General features: G+C 47.5%; 3 protein-coding genes across 4 annotated transcripts; all 3 read left to right on the plus strand.

Annotated features, from left to right (window-relative positions):
• Positions 1–1,452: 1,452 nt before the first annotated feature.
• Positions 1,453–4,545, plus strand: LOC101765586 (transmembrane 9 superfamily member 12). The gene is made up of 2 exons (XM_004953676.3): positions 1,453–1,750; positions 2,356–4,545. Exons 1-2 carry the CDS (start codon positions 1,736–1,738, stop codon positions 4,348–4,350), a joined length of 2,010 nt encoding a protein of 669 aa, XP_004953733.1. The 5' UTR covers positions 1,453–1,735; the 3' UTR covers positions 4,351–4,545.
• A 3,272-nt stretch (positions 4,546–7,817) lies between these two features.
• LOC101765998 (transmembrane 9 superfamily member 12) lies at positions 7,818–10,978 on the plus strand. The gene is made up of 2 exons (XM_004953677.4): positions 7,818–8,033; positions 8,574–10,978. Exon 2 carries the CDS (start codon positions 8,618–8,620, stop codon positions 10,586–10,588), a length of 1,971 nt encoding a protein of 656 aa, XP_004953734.1. The 5' UTR covers positions 7,818–8,033; positions 8,574–8,617; the 3' UTR covers positions 10,589–10,978.
• A 2,446-nt stretch (positions 10,979–13,424) lies between these two features.
• Positions 13,425–19,675, plus strand: LOC101766408 (probable amino acid permease 7). 2 transcript variants are annotated; one of them, XM_004953679.4, is made up of 5 exons: positions 13,427–13,864; positions 13,962–14,198; positions 15,626–15,719; positions 18,383–18,600; positions 18,717–19,629. In XM_004953679.4, exons 1-5 carry the CDS (start codon positions 13,765–13,767, stop codon positions 19,457–19,459), a joined length of 1,392 nt encoding a protein of 463 aa, XP_004953736.1. In that variant the 5' UTR covers positions 13,427–13,764; the 3' UTR covers positions 19,460–19,629. The 2 variants fall into 2 exon arrangements, with proteins under 2 accessions (XP_004953735.1, XP_004953736.1); XM_004953678.4 differs by lacking the exon at positions 15,626–15,719 and having other exon boundaries at positions 13,425–13,864; positions 18,258–18,600; positions 18,717–19,675.
• Positions 19,676–20,157: the final 482 nt, after the last annotated feature.

Here is a 20,157-nt window from a genome sequence, read left to right on the forward strand (position 1 = left end):
GCAATGTTTGGATACAATATGGTTTCAGTACAGGAAAATGAGGTTTGAGAAATGATATGCAAAGGGGTTAGGGATATCAAAACACATGTTTTTTAATTTGTAGTTTATACTTGGTTTAGAATAGATATAAATCATTTATGACCAAATTACCATTCAACTAATAGTCACAAATAGAAAACAAAAATAAAAATCATCTCATATGCTAAGAATATTCTTTCCAATCTGATACTGCCCTCGTACTGTGTACATCTGTCTAGCTAGAAATTACATCTGTCTAGGTAGAAATTGGATCGTTTGTTAGCTCGGACGGAGGTTGGACCAGCTGGTGTTTGCTAACCTATTCGGCCTCCCGAGCCAAACCTGCGCGGTGGAAAAGAGACCTTCCAGCTTGCACGCGTGGAACTCCACGGTGCAAGCCCGGCGCGGCTCTCCCGAGGTGTTGCGATGACCGGCGGTTCTTTTCTCCTCATGCACGCACACACGCTCAGAATGTACCGTCGCTCCCCAACGCCATCGCCGCCTCCTTCACCCACGCCATCCTCACCGGCGGCGTCAGTCCCCGCCCCAGAGGTCCCGCCTGATCTAGCCCGTCCCCGTGCCCCACGCCCGACCGCCGACGCCGTTCCCCCCGCGCCACCCCTGTCCGATGCGGCGTCATGGACGGCCTCGCCATGGGCTGCCCCTACCCGAGCTTTCCGCATCATCGCGCGCCTCGCACCCAGCTGAATCGGCGGAGGAATCGATGATCCGCCCACAGATTCTCCTTCACGGCCGCGAGCAAGTCGCGAAGCAGCGCGGCGAGGCAAGGAGCGCTTCGCATCCACCGCGGCATGCTCCAGCGACGGGATGCTGCCGAGCGGCAGCGGCGCATGCACGTTGGTGTACCGTGAGAGAGAGCATAGAAGTATGATGTCGCTTTGCAATTGGATGTTTTTGAACATGGATTATGTATAATTTGTGAATGGAAGAGAGACCCAAGATGATTTGGATCTCGAAAATTGTTGTTTGGCCTGAGAAATTATTGTGGTTTTGAGATGAGTTTGATGCTGATCGGGAACACAAATTTGCAATTGGAAATCATTAGTTGGATTGAGAGATTTGCAATGGAGGATCCGGTTCTTCCTCTACTGACCTTGCTCTGCGACGGGCGAAGGCGAGCTGGCAGCAGCCACAACGGCCGGGTGAGCGACGAGCAAGCGAGAGCAGCACGTGTGTGAGTGGCAGCGCGCGGCTGCCGAGGGTCGCGGCTGACGGGCTAGGTGCTGGCACAACGAAGAGGAGAGGTGGTGGTAACTCCGCCATGGGTCAGATACACGGTGAACCTATCTAACACCAAATAAGATCACTGAGACGTGGTCCATGAGATGCAGATTTGCCCGTCTCTACGTCTCGTAGGTATGGCTGGGCTGGCTCGAGCCGGCACGCGGGCCTGGCTGAGGCAGAGGCAGTACAGCCTGCCAAAACGCGCCCAAACAGATTCGGCACGACGGCAACAGAACAGATCGAGCGAGCCCCCTCGCCTCGCGACTCGGTGGCCTCCTCTCCCGGCGACGCTGCTCCCGGCGGCGCCCGCTCCCGGCGTCCGCGGAGCCCTCGCGCGGCGGCGCCCGCTCACGGAGGCGACTCCTGCGGCAGAAAAACGCATCGGCCCCTCTCTTCCTTTTCTTTGCTAGCGGCGACAACTGGGTGAGCGGCGCCACCTTACGCCAGGTCTTCGTCGGGCCGAGCGCCGGCGATGAATATCCACCAGGTACGCCCTTCATTCCATCCCCTTCCCTCCCCGCTGTCGAAATCGAGCTCACCGGACGCTCTTGTTAGCCAATTTCATTCGGATCTGACCCAATTATAAGTATATACATGTATCATATACATGTCCTGTACTGGATTCGCCCCTGAATCTACCCAAGGACCAAGGTGTAGTGCAATTATTTTGCAAAAATCCTGGAGGCTGAACTGAAACCCCATGCCGTTAAGTCTTCCCCTGCATCCTAGTTTCCGTCCTGACTCCGAGGATGGTTTTGGCGAGCAAACATCCTGTGCAATTAGTTGATCTCTTATGCAAACTATTTCAGCTAATATATGTGTAATTTCAATGTTACTCAATATATTCACGATATCATGCACTCTAAATCGTCAACATGAATCTTGAAAACCTGGCTAGCAGTTGCTTTGTTGGGTCTGATTGGCTGTAGCTTACTGCCATTTCAGTACAAAACCTGTTTCTGTTTGCAAGGACAAGCCATAAGCACATAACTGTCTCGTGCTCTTCTGTTTAACTTTGGTGCTGCGCATTTACTGTGCACACATGTCTATTTGGAGATACTGAGCGTGGATGATGTTTTTCTTTTGCTTCAGGTTATAGGCAAAGTTTGCCTTGAACTGCCAATCATGGTGAAAGGCTGGGTATTCTCTACTTTGTTAGTGGTGTTTCTAGTGTTTGCTCCACCATGCGGGGCATTCTACTTGCCAGGTAGTTACATGCACACGTATCGGCAAGGCGAGGAAATAGGGGCGAAGGTGAACTCCCTCACTTCCATTGAGACAGAACTGCCCTTCAGCTACTACAGCCTCCCATACTGTCGTCCTAAAGATGGCATTAAGAAGAGTGCTGAAAACTTGGGGGAGCTTCTGATGGGTGATCAAATTGATAATTCCCCATACCGTTTCCGTGTAAATGTCAATGAATCTCTGTATCTGTGTACCACAAACCCACTTGGTGAGGCTGATGTGAAGCTCCTCAAGCAGAGAAGCCGTGATTTGTACCAGGTGAACATGATTCTTGACAATCTTCCTGTGAGGAGGTTCACTGAGCAGAATGGAATGACCATTCAGTGGACAGGCTATCCAGTTGGTTATATTCCAGAAGGCACCAGTGATGTCTATATCATCAATCACCTGAAATTTAAGGTCTTGATCCATAAGTATGAAGGAGGCAAAGTAAAGGTAGTTGGGACTGGGGAAGGAATGGAAGTGATCTCAGAGACTGACAGTGATGCCAACTCTGGCTATGAGATTGTGGGATTTGAGGTGATCCCATGCAGTGTGAAGCGTGACCCTAAGGCCATGTCGAAGCTTAAGATGTATGATAAAGTCGATCCTGTGAACTGCCCTGTGGAGTTGGAGAAATCTCAATTGATCAAGGAGAAAGAGCAGATTACTTTTACGTATGAGGTTGAATTTGTAAACAGCGATATCAGATGGCCATCACGGTGGGATGCATACCTGAAGATGGAGGGTTCAAAGATTCACTGGTTTTCAATCATGAACTCACTGATGGTAATTCTGTTCTTGGCTGGCATTGTTTTTGTCATATTCTTGCGGACGGTGAGGAGGGACCTGACTAGGTATGAAGAGTTGGATAAGGAGGCCCAAGCTCAGATGAATGAGGAGCTCTCTGGTTGGAAGCTTGTCGTTGGAGATGTCTTCAGAGAGCCAACCTCATCAAAGCTGCTCTGTGTCATGATCGGCGATGGGGTTCAGATTCTGGGCATGGCAATTGTCACCATTTTCTTTGCTGCGTTTGGCTTCATGTCTCCTGCATCAAGAGGAATGCTGTTGACAGGGATGATAGTCCTTTATATGTTACTTGGAATTGTGGCTGGATATGCTGCTGTCAGGCTTTGGAGGACTTTAAAAGGAACGTCTGAGGGATGGAGGTCTGTCTCTTGGTCAACCGCTTGTTTCTTCCCTGGCATTGTCTTCATCGTCCTAACTGTTTTAAACTTCATGCTGTGGACAAGAAATAGTACTGGAGCCCTTCCCATCTCACTTTTCTTCGGTCTTTTGTCCTTGTGGTTCTGTGTCTCTGTGCCACTTACCCTTTTAGGTGGTTTCTTTGGCACAAGGGCTGAACCAATAGAATTCCCTGTTCGAACAAATCAGATACCCAGAGAAATCCCTACAAAGAAGTACTCATGGCTCTTCATACTTGGTGCTGGAACTCTACCTTTTGGAACACTCTTCATCGAGCTGTTCTTCATTCTTTCTAGTATTTGGCTAGGAAGGTTCTACTATGTGTTCGGCTTCCTCCTCGTCGTGCTCCTTTTGCTGGTTGTGGTCTGTGCTGAGGTATCAGTTGTTCTTACCTACATGCATCTCTGTGCGGAGGACTGGAGGTGGTGGTGGAAAGCTTTCTTTGCCTCTGGAACAGTGTCCCTCTATGTGTTCCTTTACTCTATCAACTACCTGGTGTTTGATCTGAGAAGCTTGAGTGGGCCGGTTTCTGCTATGCTCTACATTGGATACTCTTTCATCGTCTCCCTTGCCATTATGCTAGCTACTGGTACCGTTGGGTTCCTGACATCATTCTCTTTTGTCCACTACCTTTTCTCATCAGTCAAAATTGATTGAAGGCTTTATCTTGTGGAATCTTTGAGGATGTCTCTACACAAAAATCACCTGCAAGCTCAAATGGTTTGATTGTTGCATCTAGAGGCCTTTGTAGACCTGTTCGCAATGTAGCTTATTACTGAGACTATTGTACCTGTTATGAACAGTATATTTCAGCAGATGTGCTTTTAAGCTTGTGGCTCCCTTCTTTGCTACTACCTCCGTGCTCATATGTTTGACGTTGTTAGTTGAAAATTGAACTAACTAATAACAAGCATTCAAGAATGGAGGGCAAATACTCTCCAAAAAGACCTGACTTCACAAATATCGTTGGTGGCTTTTGGAGTGGTTGGTCTGCAAGGTAGGTTTGCTACCAGAAAACTATTTTATTGTGTTCCCCACACACCAGTTTGTGCTATATGCTTACCTAAGATTCATAGAACACTAGATCTAATATATGTTTGATAATTAAGCATGATTAGTTCATATGTGCCTTTTTACTTGACCCTTCTATGAATGTGACACTGCTTTTTTTTAAAAAAAATCAGTGTAAACATATTTCAAGTTACTCGGTAAGCTTTCATTAGATCTGTTTCTATCAGGTTACTCTCTTAGTTTAGTTGATTCTGAAATCAGTGACAAAAATAACTAAGATTTGGAACGCACTTCATGCATTTTGTTGTGTGTTTTGACTGTTTTCAAATATCACATGAAATTATTTTGGGTTCTGTGTTCAAATCTCTCTTGTTTTCAACTGTTCTAAAATGCTAACAAGTTACTCAAAGCAACGTGTCATAAACATGTACAAACAGCAATGGAGTCAGATTGCAGACGTTACCACAATTATTTTTTTGCTTGGTACTAGAATATCCCATTTCAACCTTTGCTGTTTGTGTACAATTCTCTTGCTGCTTAGCTGTGAAACTGAAACTTTTCTACTATGGGCATGTCAAGCTGAGTACCTGCCTGTATTTAGTTAGGCCAACATGTTATCATGTGAGGTCTTGTATTTTTCTGTGCTACTTGACCCCATTTTCATGGGTTGCCAGTCAAATCTATATGTTAGGCGACTTAAGCCCTTTCTTTATCATGCACTTCTGACCAGTTTCTTGGATGGCAGCCAAAACGTCATCTAGAAGGTTCCTATATCCAGCGATTAGCTATGTTAATGACCTGACGAAATGTATCAACCCTCTTTACTTTTTCTTTGTTTCTGGAAGTCTGTCTCATTCTTGGCTGTTGCTTTTCTTCTTCTCAAATTAGGCGTTGCGCTGTTCTTCTCAGCCTCAACCCGTAACAACCAAACAGACAAAATGTACCAGAAACCTAATGCCGATGTCGACCGCTGTGATTCCGCATTTCCATCTTCAACAATCTACATGCCAACCTTTCTACAGCATGAAAAATGCAGGCTTCAGAATACATCTGATGGATTTTTTAAAAACCAGTGATCTATCATGCATGAGTAGTAGTTTTTTAGGAAAAAAATGTATTTTCAACCTCAAGTATTGCAAAAGTGTGACATTCATCCTTCATGTTTCATTTGGTGCAAATCAACCCCTTAGCTAACTAAACCGGTGTATTTATCATCCTCACCTTAGTTTAACAATGGTTTAGTACCATCTAATGACGATTTATGCCACAGAATCATCTATCTAATCCCTGCTTAGCAATGTAAGATGTCAGTCGATGATATAAAATCACCAAAAAATCATTAAATCCTCTAAATTGCTTATCTCATAAAAAAATTATCAGAAAAATTAACGGAACCAATTCACACTGAACTATTATAGTGATTGACTCAACATTAGATGTGGCATGTAATATGTCAGTCGACGATATAAAATCACCAAAAAAAATCATTAAATCCTCTAAATTGCTTATCTCATAAAAAAGTGTCAGAAAAATTAACGGAACCGATTCACACTGAACTATTATAGCGATTGAATTAACATTAGATGTGGCTAAAGAGTGATTGATGATTACATGACCTAAACCGATGTTATCTAACACTAAACCATTGTTAAACTAAGGTGAGAATGATAAATGCACCGGTTTAGTTAGTTAAAGGTTGATTTGTACCAAATGAAACATGAAGGATGCATATCACACTTTTGCAATACTTAAGAAATGAAAAATACATTTTTTCCTTTTTTTACCGGTGAAACTATCATGCATGTGCCTGCATCTTGCTTTGGATTTACAGGTCCTCTCGATTTCTTTGGCGGATCCGCAGATGTGACCTGGCTGTTCATGTGAAAGGTACGCCCAGGCAGTTGTTGCCTCTCTAAGAAACGTGCCCCTTTTCGTGCTCATGCAAATTGCGATGGCTTCCCCCTCCTTGTTTATTCCCAACTTTCTTCTTTCCCCCCAGACCGTTCGCCGGTTCACGTCGCGGGTGCTCCAGTCCCCACTCCACCGACCCCTTTTCCACCAAACGTGGTTTGCTTGCTAAGAAACGCGGGGGATCTATCTAATGAGAAACTGGTGTGACGAGCAGAGGAGGGTGTGTGATCGTGATCGTGAAGCCTTTCTGCTGGCCCCGGAAAGGGAGTGGTGGCCAAGCAAGGCATCCGCGGGCACGGCCACGGCGGCAAGTTTGGAGATCGGTCGCCGTTGCCTGGCCGGACCAGGCAAAATTAAAGGACGCACCTGCTCTCTCTGAAGTTCATATGATTTCCACTGGCGGGGGATGCGTTGGGGGCTTGTCAGTTGTCTGCTTGCCTCCTTGTTTTGAAGTCAATTCATGCATGATTGGAGTGGAGCAGCATCTGGTCACAACAGCCGCGGGGCGGGGGCACACGATGCGTCCATGCATGGTGTGTGATGGTGACAGCTCTCGGCTCATGTCGTCTACGCTGACAGCCTCACAAGATGCTGGACAACGAGACAGTCCATTTTACCTTGATCTCCATTGCCCATTCCTCTCCGATCTGAGCGCACATCACTACGCCGTGATTCACCGGCTAATTTTGACGTGGTTTGCGCCGTCGATCGGGTAGGCAGCCGCCACGATGTCAATGTACTGTGTACCTCTATGAACTTCCTATTCTACGCTGGGGCCTAGTCTACTGTGTACCAGCTCCTACGAAAAAAAAAGAAGAAGAAAAAAGGACCGACCGACGGTGCAGATCCGCTGCAAAGAGAACGCGGTCCGGTCCTGGATGGCCCACATGGCATTGTCCCAGTGTTAGGCTCCCCACCAACCTGCCATCCTGCAAAACCCGCCCAAGTCAAACAACCCATCAAATTAGTCCACTAAAAAATTCTTGATACACGTGGTGAGCTAGTCGCGGAGGCCCAGTAGGAAGCACGGATCCCCACGACGTGGACCAGCGCCGAAACCTTCCACTCACACACCGACGAAATGGCCCACGACCTAACGAACAAAAAGCGTTTATATTTAAATAAATCTCACAATATATATATATACATATATATTAATCCCAGCAAAGGAAAACATATTTATTAGAAAAAGAAATCTAAGCTGCACTGCACGCAACGAAGGGAGAAGAAAGACGGGCGGGTATAAAATTTGGCGGGTTCGTGCCGCGTCTCCTCCCCCCGCTCCTCGATCCCGCCGGCGAAGCGTTTACTTCTTCTTCTTCTTCGTCCGCGATCTCGAGGAGGGGAGCGCGAGGGGGGAGGGGCGCGCCCATGTTTTGATCTCGCCCGCGTCGTCCCGGCCGCGATCCAGATCTGAGGTGAGCTCGCTTCCTTCCCTCCCCTGATCTCCGGCACCTCCGTGTGCTCGCCCGTACCCTACACCGCATCTCCTCGCGCCTCGGCCCAGATCCGGGCGTCTCGTTCGATTCATTTCTTCGTTCGTTGGTAAGGGAGCACTAGTTCGCTTAGACGCATGCTCGTTTTGTCCCGCGGAATCGTTTCTGTGTTGTTACTATTGTGCCCTGAAAAACAAGTATTTGGTTCTGGAATGTGCTTCAGTGTCCGATCCGCGCGTTTTGCTGCGGATTCGTCTGCTGCGTTTATATCCCTTCCGTTCGAATTAACCACTGTCTCAACCATTATTGATGCGGTGGACTGTTGATATAGTAGCAGTTTATTTTCAGAAGTTTCTGGGGTTTCAACTGAACCCCATGTCACATGTTAGTTATATATATCCTTGAGTTTTATCTTTCATCTTATGCTGTATGTTGATATCTCCACGGGGAAGAGGGACTTGAAAACAAAGGAGGCGTTCTTAGGAATCGAATTGATTTGTTTTTTTATACACTTGCTTGCAGGTCGTGAGGTTCTTGATTGAGCGATCTCAAGAGCTGTCACTGCAATGGTCGCCAAGATGCCGTCATCCAAATGGATCTCGGCCTCCCTGCTCGTCCTGCTCCTGAGCCTGCACCCGGCTGTCCACGCCTTCTATCTCCCTGGCACCTTCATGCACACCTACTCCCCCGGAGAGGCGATCTCAGCCAAGGTCAACTCACTCACCTCCATTGAGACCGAGCTGCCCTTCAGCTACTACAGCCTGCCATACTGCAAGCCTCCGGAGGGTGTCAAGAAGAGTGCTGAGAACCTTGGGGAGATCCTCATGGGTGATCAGATCGACAACTCGCCATACCGATTCCGCGTCAATGTCAATGAATCTGTGTACCTTTGCACCACGGACCCGCTCACCAAGGAGCAGGCTGAGCTGCTCAAGAAGAGGGCGCGGAATCTGTACCAGGTCAACATGGTCCTGGACAATTTACCAGTCATGCGGTTCACTGATCAGAATGGGATGATAATCCAGTGGACTGGGTTCCCAGTTGGGTACAACCCGACAGGGAGCAATGAGGATTATATCATCAACCACCTCAAGTTCAGAGTCTTGGTCCATCAGTACCAGGCGCAGGGCGATGTTGTGGTCACAAGTGAGGATGGTGTTGCAATGGTCGAGTCCGATCGCAAGAGCGGATTCCAGATTGTTGGGTTTGAGGTCGTGCCTTGCAGTGTAAGGCGTGATGCTGAGGCCATGTCCAAGCTCAAGATGTACGACAAGGTTGACTCTGTGAACTGCCCATTGGAGCTTGAGAAATCTCAGGCGATCCGTGAGAATGAGCGGATTACATTTACCTATGAGGTTGAGTATGTCAAGAGCAACATCAAGTGGCCATCAAGGTGGGATGCTTACCTGAAGATGGATGGTGCCAAGGTGCACTGGTTCTCGATTATGAACTCAATGATGGTTGTGTTCTTCCTGGCTGGCATTGTGTTTGTCATATTCTTGAGGACTGTCCGCAGGGATCTGACAAGATATGAGGAGATGGACAAGGAAGCACAAGCTCAGATGAATGAGGAGCTCTCAGGATGGAAACTTGTTGTTGGTGATGTATTCAGAGAGCCATGCTGTTCAAAGCTGTTGTGTGTTATGGTCGCTGATGGTATCCAGATCACCGGTATGGCAGTTGTTACAATTGTGTTTGCTGCTCTGGGATTCCTCTCCCCTGCTTCCAGGGGAATGCTCCTGACTGGAATGATCATTCTCTACCTCTTCCTTGGCATCATTGCTGGATATGTTGGTGTCCGTGTTTGGAGGACTATCAAAGGAACCACTGAAGGGTGGAAATCTGTCGCCTGGTTGACTGCCTGCTTCTTCCCTGGCATTGTTTTCGTCATCCTCACTGTGCTGAACTCCATTCTGTGGGGCAAGAAGAGCACTGGCGCTATACCCATCTCATTGTTCTTCACTCTCCTGGCTCTGTGGTTCTGCATCTCTGTGCCACTCACACTTATCGGAGGCTTGCTAGGTACACGTGCTGCAAGCATTGACTACCCTGTCCGCACCAACCAGATTCCACGGGAGATCCCTGAGCGCAAGTTCCCCTCATGGCTGCTTGTCCTCGGTGCGGGAACTTTGCCTTTCGGTACCCTCTTCATTGAGCTCTTCTTCATCCTTTCCAGCATTTGGTTGGGAAGATTCTACTATGTCTTTGGCTTCCTGTTCATTGTCCTCTTCCTGCTGGTCATAGTCTGTGGTGAGGTTTCTCTTGTCCTAACCTACATGCACCTTTGCGTGGAGGACTGGAAATGGTGGTGGAAGGCCTTCTTTGCTTCTGGTTCTGTCGCATTCTACGTTTTCCTCTACTCTATCAACTACTTGGTGTTCGACCTCAGGAGCCTGAGTGGACCAGTCTCTGCAACACTCTACCTTGGCTACTCCTTGATCATGGCTCTTGCAATCATGCTCTCCACCGGTGCCATTGGCTTCCTGCTCTCATTCTACTTCGTCCACTACCTCTTCTCATCTGTTAAGATCGACTAGAGGTGCCTGCTCCCTCTTGCTGCAATAGAGTCACCTGATCATGGTGACAGTTACCCCTTAGAAACACTACACAATAATATCAAACGGAAGAAAAAACTGGATACATGGCAACGCCCATGGCTTTTGGCCCTGATTAATTCAATCATTTAGGATAGCACAGTTACTCGAGTCGAAGCTTATTTCTTAGACATGTTTGTAAGGTTTCAGCTATGTTTTATCAACTTTTGTAATACTATTCAGTTTTGCTTGCTCTGGGCATTTGTGAGCAGCCTCTGGTGTTGGAACACTCTATTCAATATGAAACAAGCTTATTCGTTTAGGCATTTGTGAGCAGCCTTTGGTGTTGGAACACTCGAATTCTATTCAATATGAAACAAGCTTATTTGTTTACAATCTGTTATGATTCTGAAGGCTATGCTGTAACTCTGTAACGTGGTTGTCACAGGAGTTGTGATGCCTGATAGTTACTGTTAGTGATAGAACTGGCACTACTTTGTTTTCATTATTATTAATTCTACGGAGTATTGAGTCAAGATATACATGCTACTGAAATTTGACATGACTCTGCTAGCTGCTAAATGCTGAATCGTTCAGCGGTCTGACCGTTTGTTGCTGCTAATGTTCACAAACGACTGCTACTCATCCTGAAAACTTCAACTTGTATAACGAGGCCATAGTTATCAGTCTGTTCATCATGTCGAGCAATGGATGATTGGTAACAGTGACTTTTATCCGTGCTCGTCAGTAGTCGTTTCCCATGAAACATGATGCACACGGACGAGGAGTCGAGGACCCAATGCGCGCGTCTTGGGTCCTCTGCTTCTCGATCCAACTCGGCTGACGCCTGACTGTATACGCCACATGGATTGTATTATAGTATACGAGTATTCATTCATTTGTACGACCGTACTTGCTACCGTAGATGATGAAAAACGCTCAAGTTCTTGACGCTTTGGCTTGGATTCAATCCAGGTTAGGCCAAGCCCGGCTAGTACAGACTACAGAGTTTGGTTGCTCAGACGAATAGCGCCCAGACGCCCAGACCAGGACAGCCAAGATACTAGCTAAGTAGCTTGCACGTATGAACGCTTTGAGGGATTCAGACCTCCATTTTCTGTTTCCAGCCTATACTCCTTATTTTTAAAAAAATTTGGATATTACTAGTGCTACCACCAAAACCTTCTAATGAGTATTACCACCAAAATATATCAATGAAATACCACCAAAACGCCCAAGATACGACGGGCTTACACGATGCTGGTGCCGCGAGACGGCGGTATTGGGCCGGTAGCCCAATGGGTCTGGAAGCTATCGACAGCTGGCTACACCTTTGCAGGCCCAGTTTTCCTCTCTCTTTTTCTCCCAATTATTAATTGCTAAAATCAAGAGAGCATAGACACAGATTTGGGCAAAAAACTCATGCACGTAAAACTTTAGGGTGGTGTTTGGTTGGCTACGAATCCCATTACATATCTTTAGCTGCGGTGGTTTGTAATCAAGTGATACTGTAATCGAATCTCTTACCTAAATAATATCTATACAAACTTGTTACCCCCTCCTCCCCCACTGTAATTAGATACAACACCCACACCACACTGTAATCTGATTAAGTTACCAGAGTGCAACCAAACAAATAGGGTAATCACCCATTCCGTCGCCAAATACACTGTAATCTCATTTCCTTTGCATTTACATTACCTTACCACGAACCAAACACTATATAGGTTCGTGTGATTGTCATGTTTCTTTTACAAAGAAATTTGATGGGTATTATTAGAAGAGCTATCTTTCAACTCCATAACTAATGTTATTGGCCAAGGGAATTAAGGAAAAAATGGAGTTCACAGGACAGAATTGACAGACCAAGTTGTTATGTGTCTAGGATAAGACACTTTTGATTTCTTGAACATTCCTCTTTAATCCTTGCATCGAGTTCTGTAGTCCAGGCCCAAATACAACAATGGTAGCTAGGCTCTTCACACAATAGACGTTCTTTTTTTTTTGGCATCTGTGCACAGTCTCCATGCATGTCCCTCTCGGCCTCGTATGCTAGCAATAAATCCTTCCGTACAAAAAAACTGGCAACCACCGGATTGGACAAGAACAAACAACAACAAACCAGTGATTGTAAACTTGAAAGCAAAGCAAGTGAAGAACAAGAAGAACCAAACATCATGTCTGACTCACCTTTTTTTACTTTCAACACCTGAAAGAAAAACTCTTGACTTCTTGCCTGCAACCTAACCGTGCTCAACTCACAATTTTTTAAAGACCCTGCTCAACTCACAATTTATGAACGACCCTGCTCAACTCACAATCACACCTAAACCTAAAGAGTTGTCACTTGTGTGCTCTCATTGCTCCCTTGGCTCCTCCATTGTGGCATTTTGGCTTTGGCTCATGGGCATGGCAAGGAAGCTCATCTCTAACTTTCTTTATAGCAGCCAGGGAGTTTTGTGGTGCTGAAATGTCTTTGGCGCCAACTCTTTCTGCCACGAGCTGAAATGTTGGCGCATTTGGGCAGTACTTCCACATGCAACTCCTTAAGAAAACCGAAGAACTGCCTATGGAATAAAATTGAGCAATTTTCACATAACCACCTGTGGAAATAGGTGTCCACAAGCGGCTCTTGAGTGTTGACCTGAGGTGGCCCCCGCTGTCTCCACGGGCAGTTAGGAATCCAAGCCGTATGTAGATAGAGAAGTGGAGTGTACGCGATGTTGATTTTTTGTAGTGGTGCCAGGCAGGACTCGCTTGTGGGGTGTCATCAGAAACATCTTCCTCTCTACAATGATCTTCACTTACTCTGTGCCATGTTCTGTTACTCTGCCATCCCCGAACACGAACCGTGACGCGGCCCACAGAATGAGGTGAGTGAGTGGTGACCCTCACTCTCTCAGACATGGACTGGCACCACCGTTCCCACCTGCACCGAACCACCCCCTGACCTGACGTATGCATCGGCCAACCAACTCAATCGGCAACCGGCATGAACAAGCAGGGGCTTTACATGCCTCCAAACGAGCGATGATTTCGTAGCAGGAAAGCTTTCTTTATTTATATACAGCAGCGGTTGTGTTACCGTGTAGCATTTAGCTAGCTTAATCCCTCGGGCAACAGCATAACGTAGAGCCGTAGAGAGAGAGAGAGGGAGAAAGCAGCAAGAAGCAGCAGCTATGGGGACAGGAGGCAGCGATGGCGGCGGAGGCGACCGGCAGGCGCAGCCGCTGCTCGGCAAGCTCTCGGAGTCCGACGAGCACCTGGTCAAGAGAACCGGTGAGTCCCTGAGCCATGTCGTCCATAGCTATAGCTCCTCTTCGATCGCCTCATCTGCTTGCATCCGCTGTTGTGATTTGTCCTGCGGCGCGCGCAGGCACGGTATGGACGGCGATGGCGCACATCATCACGGCGGTGATCGGGTCCGGCGTGCTGTCGCTGGCGTGGAGCGTGGCGCAGCTGGGGTGGGCGGGCGGGCCGGCGGCCATGGTGTTCTTCGCGGGCGTCACCGCCGTGCAGTCCTCCCTCATCGCCGACTGCTACATTTCCCACGACCCGGAGCGCGGCGTCGTCAGGAACCGCACCTACGTCGACGCCGTGCGCCTCTACCTAGGTAAGTGAGCCAGCCATCCATCGATTCGCCTTCTTGCTAGCTTCGTCCATCGTCGATCAATACTCCTCCTCTTCGTTCTCCAAAGAAAAATTTCTCGACGCGGAATCTTTGGCGAGATGACGCTAGTGGAGACCCTCTTTAGTTACGGATAAATCGGACCCGTGACTAAAGAGACTTTAGTCCCGGATCAAATACCAATCGGGACTAAAGTCCCCCCTTAATCCCGGGTCAAAAATTAGCCTCCCATAGAAGATCCTTTAGTCCTGGGTGAAAATATCAGCCACACGTGAGAGATTTTAGTCCCGATTAGTGTTACCATATGAGATTAAAGGGTCCCCACGGGTGGTTGAAAAGGACTAAAGCCATCGGATCCTTTAGTCTCAATTTGGTTTGTGTTACCAACTAAGACTAGTCCTAGTTGGTAACACAAACCGAGACTAGAGGGTTCCCCACGAGTTAACACAAAAGTATTGCATCCCCAACATAGTTAGATGTGCTGTGTAGGTGGGATGGTAAGGAAGCTACGTGCGAGGTTTAAGGTAGTGGGTTCGAATCCCACGCACCGCGCACGCGCATATTTCGCGTGAAAAATTGTATAACTTACTTGCGATGTGCTCTTGTGTGTGGTGTGTGTGTGTGTGGGGGGGGGGGGGTCGGGGCCTCCCGGGAATTTCTTTTTTTTTCTCTCAAAACCATTTAGTTCCGGTTGGTACCAAAGGGGTGGGGGTTGTGACTAGCGTGGCAACCCTTTAGTTCCGTGACTAAAACCTCCCTTCCATTTCGATTACTTTATCCCATATAAATTTTCGGAAGATTTGCCCCTACCAACTTAGACTAAAGATGAGTTGCGAACATTATTGAGTGAACGAAGACGATAATCTAAGCTAGATGATAGCGAAGCACTACCCAATTGAACAAGATGCAGCACCTTGAGTGACACAACCCGTCAGACGGCACCGTTGCTGTTATCCATAAAAATGCCAAAGCAAGCAGGATGATAGGTCGCTATGCAAGTCTCTGTATATTACAAGGAGTGTAAGAACAGTGACTGAAATCGACCGACGACTTTACATGAGTATCCTTTTTTCTTTTCAGAAACAAAGGTGACACACACACACACACATCTATCTGCATTTTTTTTTTATCATTTTAGATAACCATATAGCGCTTGGAATATAGCAATGAGATGACTCGCTTTCAGTAGAGCAAGCATGACTCACGACTCTGAAAACTTTTGCATATAAAGTCAGGATCATATATAGTCTGGATAAGTCGCTTTCAGTATACGTAGGGCTCCGATTTAAAAATTCAGGATCAGTTGGCGACAGATTTATTAAGGCCAATACAATTGGCAGGAAATGTAAGCCATTTTGCATAGTTGCTAATCGATGCGACTAACGGCCAATTGGTGGGTGCCACGTGTGCAGGTGAGAGGAGCCATCTGTTCTGCGGCTTCTTCCTCAACTTCAGCTTGTTTGGCACCGGGGTGGTGTACACTCTCACCTCCGCCACTAGCATGAGGTACGTAGGATCCCACCACCATATTTGCACACGGTTTCACCCATCTCATTCTTCATTCGCTTGTTTGCGTGGCAACCTGCCTCTTTTTTTTTGGAAAAAGGAATGCAACATATATTAAAACGAAAGCACAGTACATTCCTTTCTTGCAGAAACGACCCTGAGTAAAACAGAATTACAACAAGATCCTCCGCACTACTGTTTATCTTCTTCCCTAGAAGTAGCTGTCGCCAAATCTTCTCCGGCCACGGAGCGTCGCCCCAGATCTTCAAGCCGCCTTCACCACCTTTCCAAATCAAAGAGCGGATTCCAAACTTTGGAATACTGCAAGGGATCCTCGGGAAGAGAGCATCAGTTGTCGGCTCCTTTGATTCGGCCCCTCGTCCGCCTTCACCCACCAATCCAGAAAACCGGAGCTCAACTCCAAGTCCGACGAAGGAAAAGGCGGCAGCAACCCCAAGGAAGAGCACCCAGAAGAGGGAATCCATCCGCTCATCAACGGAAGAACCCCCAGCAAACTCACAGGACAAATCCGAGAAGAGGACCTCACCCAGATCCGCCCGGAGAAACAAAATCCTCTCCACCGCGACGCCAACTCCGACATCCAGCGGAAGGAACACCAGCCGCCGAGGGGACACCACCGCCGCTCTCATCCGAACGCGAACGAAAGAAGCAGCACCTCTCCTCCAGCAAACCCTAGACCTAGACACAAACCTATCTAGTCTATATACATCCGCGCGCCTATTTCCCGGCCACCCTCCGGAGAGGAAGAGGGCCGGCGAAATCGCCGCCGGAAGTCGATTCCGCTTCGGGGTGTTTGGTTCCGTAGCACATCAAATTTTCAAAAATTAATTAGGAGGATTAAATATAAGTTAATTATAAAATTAATTACGCAAATGGAGTCTATTTCACAAGATAAATCTATTAAACCTAATTAATTCATCACTAGCAAATAATTACTGTAATCACATTATTAAATCGTAAACTAATTAGATTTAATAGATTCTTTTCGTGAATTAACTTTTATCTGTCCAATAAATTTTTTAAATAATCTATATTAAATATACTTATGATTAGTATCAACATTCAATGACAAGAACTAAACTAACTTTAGAGGTGGGACCTCCGCTTTCGCCCTGTCCGCATCTCTCAACTGTAGCCAGGGGAAAAAGGAGGAAGCGACCAGCTACCGCGGGTTTCTATCGCTGGGAAAGATGGATGCGTGGCAACCTGCCAGCCGCGAGTTTGTCACTTGTGCGGTAGCAGTTGTAGCTTATTGGCATGGCGTAGCTAGAAAAAGGAGGTGAAAACATCATCAAAAAGAAGAGAAAGAGAGAGCTGTCAAAGCTGGAAATGCCGCAATGGAGAGTGATGCAAGGCCTTGTCCTTTGATAACCATCAGGGCTTGACCAATGTGCAATTTCACTAGTAACCTACTTGGCTACTTCTTCAAATTACAAGTAGTTTATGAATTTTCTAGATTCATATTACTACATATCTAGATATCGTATATATCTAGATGTATAACAAAAATTATGACCTAGAAAAATTAAAACGGACTATAATTTGGAACGCTCAATTTTAGTGTAGGCACCTTTTTCTTGAAAAAACAGAAGCTAATCATGCGATTGGAAATTTCTTGATGGATGGACTAAATTAAATTCTGAATGAGGTCAGACTCTATTATACATGGACCTTGCGTGTGCAGTTTTGCCTACAGTTTCGTGTAGAGTTGGACAATGCCTTATGCTGCTTGGTTCTTTTTTGGGTTATCTTGATGACCCAATATTTATCCTGTTAGATAAAGTTTGTCTTTTTAGAAACACGTAGTATTCCCTCGGTCTTAAATTACTATTTATTTTAGTTTTTTCTAGATATATACCTTTTATTATGTATCTAGACATACACATATATCTAGATACATAGAAAAATTCTGTATCTAGAAAAGTCTAAACGAATACTAATTTGGAACGGAGGGAGTATATTTTTTATAATCTTATTGTGCTTTGTCGTGGCTAAGCTTTAGAGGAGATGAATTGCTGGTGCCAACCGTTTGCTTGCAGAGACGGACAAGGATCGGATACTGTCAGATTAGCAGATCAATAGAATATATCTCGTGGGCGCGCCAAGCGGCCTATAGTGCAGCTGGTTAGTCTCCCCGGGGAGGAGCTACCCGACCAGGGGTCACCCTAGTTTGGCACCGTTTTCAGGTGGGGTTATTTATCCCCCCGTTGCCCACCCTCAACTTTTTTTATCTTGTGGGGGCACGCCGCACGCACACCATGGTTAGCTACGGGTGGAATGCACGCCTCCTGTTCTTCCCCGGCAACGCTCCAACAGCCTCGTCACTAGCTTCATTTGTAGTGACGAACTGCTTGCACGTCGAACAGGCCCACAAAGACGAACGGCCCGTTTCCTCGATATAGGCCGAGTTGGGCTTCATTGGTCAAGGCCTGCTAGTCCAATCTACTAAACCATAGAATACAGCTTTTACTTGCTATATATGACATGAATCTTACGAGATTTGGCCAATTTTGGCAGATTTACCGTTCAACAATGATGAAAAGCCTCGTGATTCATGGACGCAACAACGATGCTCGTGTCGAATCTTTCAAAGGACTCATCTTTCTATTTTTTTTTGTCATCGTATATGCAATATGTCGCAGGGCGATTCAGAGGGCCAACTGCTACCACAGGTATGGCCACGACGCGCCGTGCTCCGTGGGAGGCGACGGCTACTACATGCTCCTCTTCGGCCTCGCGCAGGTGGTCCTGTCCCAGATACCCGGCTTCCGCGAGATGACGGGGCTCTCCGTCTTCGCCGCCGTCATGTCCTTCTTCTACTCCTTCGTCGGCGTCGGCCTCGGCGTCGCCAAAGTCATCTGTACGTGCCGCCTCGCCTAGCGCAACCGCCTAGCTAGCCGTTCACCATACGAGTTCATTGGCATTTGATTTGGACATGATCGACGGGGACATGACTCTCTCCGCCGATCACTTCAGCGAACGGGGTGATCATGGGCGGCATCGGAGGCATCCCCATGGTGTCCACGACGCAGAAGGTGTGGCGGGTCTCGCAGGCCGTCGGCGACATCCTGTTCGCCTACCCCTTCTCCTTGGTGCTGCTGGAGATAGAGGACACGCTGCGGTCGCCGCCGCCGGAGAGCGAGACGATGAAGACGGCGACGAGGGCGAGCATCGTGATCACCGCCTTCTTCTACCTCTGCTGCGGGTGCCTCGGCTACGCGGCGTTCGGCGACGGCACCCCGGGCAACCTCCTCACGGGCTTCGGCTTCTACGAGCCCTACTGGCTCATCGGCCTCGCCAACCTCTGCATCGTCCTCCACCTCCTCGGCGGCTACCAGGTGTACACGCAGCCGGTGTTCGGGTTCGCCGACCGCCACTTCGGCGGCGCGGCGGCGGAGGTGCCGGTGCCGGTGCCGCTCCTGGGCACCCGCCGCGTGAGCGTGTTCCGGCTGTGCTTCCGGACGGCGTACGTGGCGGCGACCACCGCGCTGGCCGTGTGGTTCCCCTACTTCAACCAGGTGATCGGGCTGCTCGGCGCCTTCACCTTCTGGCCGCTCGGCATCTACTTCCCCGTGGAGATGTACCTCGCGAGGAACAAGGTGGCGCCGTGGAGCAAGCAGTGGCTCGCCATCCACGCCTTCAGCTCCGTCTGCCTCCTCATCTGCGTGTTCGCCTCCTTCGGCTCCGCCGTGGGGGTGTTTGGGTCGGAGACGAGCTGAGCTACTCTGCAAAGGCAGCTTGCTCACTAGCTGCAGTAGGTTCAGATGTTGACTAGTATAATTAGCGTAATCAGGTCAAATTCTATGTATTAAGAACTCAGTGTATATATAATATATTGGTGGTGAGTATAAGAACGAGCAAGATGTCAATTTTATGGTCCTGTTACAAACCTTGCACGTTCAACTTACACAAATGGATATCTGATATTTTTTGTATTTCTATCACAATCAGATAAAATGCAAAGTCATATGTACATGTGACCACATAGTTTATCTCAACCGTTGATTTCTCTCCATCCAACCATTAATCCACTACCTACACATGTACTTCGATCCATCTCACCATTAATTTAAAAATGAATGCAGGCACAAAGCAACAAGTTCTAGAAACAATTTTTTTAGTGTAACGGGGGAGAGAATCCCCACCCTTTTCATTTCGTGGAGCTGATTGCAAGCTCAACAAATCAGGAGGGTTCAGCATTTTACAAATCACGGTGGTGAGGGAGGGAGGAGGGAATTTGCTAAAGTTTTACATATTAAGACAAAACGTTTGACACCATGCTTCAGTCACCATTTGTCTTCACGAGGCAGCCTGCATCGCCACAGACGTGCTTCTTCTTTGCAGGTTATCCGCAATCTTGGAAGGGAGACGTCTTGCCCTCGGAACACCACATCGTGCCGGTGCTTCCAAAGTTGCT

The sequence above is a fragment of the Setaria italica genome, chromosome I (genome assembly GCF_000263155.2).
Source record: "Setaria italica strain Yugu1 chromosome I, Setaria_italica_v2.0, whole genome shotgun sequence".
Classification (NCBI taxonomy): domain Eukaryota; kingdom Viridiplantae; phylum Streptophyta; class Magnoliopsida; order Poales; family Poaceae; genus Setaria; species Setaria italica.

Coding starts and splice junctions, on each gene's coding strand:
- LOC101765998 (XM_004953677.4), top strand. CDS start 8,618: ATGGTCGCCAAGATGCCGTCATCCAAATGGATCTCGGCCTCCCTGCTC.
- LOC101766408 (XM_004953678.4), top strand. CDS start 13,765: ATGGGGACAGGAGGCAGCGATGGCGGCGGAGGCGACCGGCAGGCGCAG. Junction 13,865..13,961: donor GCACCTGGTCAAGAGAACCG/GTGAGTCCCTGA, acceptor CGGCGCGCGCAG/GCACGGTATGGACGGCGATG. Junction 18,601..18,716: donor CGGCGTCGCCAAAGTCATCT/GTACGTGCCGCC, acceptor CGATCACTTCAG/CGAACGGGGTGATCATGGGC.